The sequence below is a fragment of the Elephantulus edwardii genome, unplaced genomic scaffold (assembly GCF_000299155.1).
Source record: "Elephantulus edwardii isolate Elephantulus edwardi_28Jun2011 unplaced genomic scaffold, EleEdw1.0 scaffold00036, whole genome shotgun sequence".
In the NCBI taxonomy this organism is placed as follows: domain Eukaryota; kingdom Metazoa; phylum Chordata; class Mammalia; order Macroscelidea; family Macroscelididae; genus Elephantulus; species Elephantulus edwardii.
The window spans coordinates 6,693,614-6,695,425 of record NW_006399786.1 but is presented as its reverse complement, the minus strand read 5'-3'; the positions used below and the strand labels follow the sequence as shown (position 1 = coordinate 6,695,425).

Below are 1,812 nucleotides of genomic sequence, written 5' to 3'. Positions count from 1 at the left end.
TTTAGTCATCACTTCATTTCTCCCTTCCTGATTTCTTTGGATTTTCAATGTTTCTTTTTGAAGTTGGTTAAATGGTTCTAAGCCTTTGGTAAAGTAACTATACCATCTCTCAGCTATCTGGGAGTGCTGGTACTCAAATTCCTTCCCAGAATTTATCTTAAAGGGTTACATTCTGACCTTTTGCTGGTATTTAGATTGCATCAGTTGGAGCTGTTGCTTCTGCCTGACTTCAGCTTCTGACTGGCTTCCACCTACAAGGGGGAAAAGGCAAGAAGGGGAAACAGAGTGTTATGCCAAAATGCCAGTCATCACAGGCTAATTAATACATCATCAGTCCACAGCATGAGTTTCTGTAATATTTTTTGCTCCTGGAAATAAAAGCACAACCTATTTTCTTAATAAGACATTTAAAATGCAATTATTTAAAAGAAAAAGGTTTGATGGAAAAATGAAGCAAACACCTTCATCGAAGAGGATAGTACCACTAAGGTTTTCAAACACGGAGAATTTGTTTCACTTACACTGAAATCATGACTGACAGACCACACTAAACAATAAGAGATACTACTTGTCATCCAAGTTCTAGAACATTCCTCCTGCTTAAATATTTCCTAACTTAATAAAGAATGTGCTCACTTATGCTAAAATTGCTTTTCTCCTTTAAGTCTACTTCCCTATGTGTCAGTAACAAAGATTTGGGTATTCTCAGCAATTTTGTCACTGAAAAAGCTTGTAGTCTTTATAACCTAATACTTTAAAAGCATAATGACAATTGTCTAGTTACTAATTCACCTCTCTTTCTCACACATGCACACACACTCTCTCTCTCTACTCAAGAGAGAAATATGGGTGTTGGATTGTTTCCTTTCTTTCTTTGGAACCTAAAATAACTTGGGTTTGAAAATCCTCAAAGCTTAAGAATTACAACATAAGGTGTTTTTTCCCCCTTAGTGTTCATACAAGCTTGGTGTACATTTTATAAAGAATCCTTTGAAATCATTCTCTGGTGCTTTGGTGCCTAAGTATGTCCCTCTTACAGAGATGCTGGAAAAATCATTTGCATTCCATTCATTTAGTCTAATAAAATAAACATCCCACTGTAGTTTTTGTAATTGAGCTGTAAAGATACCACAGGGACAGTCCTCCAATTTCCAAAACATATATTAGACCTGTTTGGTTGTGGCTCTTAGATCTCCATTGCAGTGAGAACTGTGGAAGCTTTTATCAAACATTACAGTCACTTACAAAGCTCCTAGAATCTGAATGGAATGGAAGAGTAAGAAGATATTTGTATTAGAATAAATGAGAAAGCCGGTGCCTACGTATTTGGAGGTTTTGCTGAAATTCCTAATGAAGTTCAATATATTCTAGAATTTCCTTCCTTATTCCTTGCACTTTCTCGTATTCATATTTGACTAATCCAATATGAAGCTGAACTGAGACTCCAGACTCCTTTTTTTTTTTAACTGAGGTACCAAAACAATAGATGTCAACAGCTCCAAATTTCAAATTAAGGTGCTTGATTCCCTAAACAGAATCTGGAAGAGAGGTAGCTAAAATCTCGCTGAAGAAATTTTAACTAAGAAGGCACATTTAGTCTATACAAGGAGTGGAGAAATCAAAAGCTAGTTGTCATGGTGCCTATCCTCATCATGAAAACCCCAAGTGTGCCAGAGTAGGACTGTGTTATATTCTTTAGAGGTTCAAAATTCCTGGTTTTTATGAAGTAGATAGGTCTTTCTTTCAAGGCACTTCTATGCAGACTTGAACATCCAGCTTTTGCATTAACAGTTAAAAATTTAAAAAAAAAAA

At 35.7% G+C, this 1,812-nt stretch overlaps 1 protein-coding gene across 1 annotated transcript in view; it reads right to left on the bottom strand.

Annotated features, from left to right (window-relative positions):
• The window catches only part of EPSTI1 (epithelial stromal interaction 1 (breast)), a 220,995-nt gene that overhangs the window by 179,678 nt on the left and 39,505 nt on the right, over positions 1 to 1,812 (bottom strand). The window contains exon 4 of the mRNA XM_006884612.1: positions 178 to 251. Within this exon, the coding sequence (XP_006884674.1) occupies positions 178 to 251 (74 nt within the window). The remainder of the gene's footprint in view (positions 1 to 177; positions 252 to 1,812) is intronic.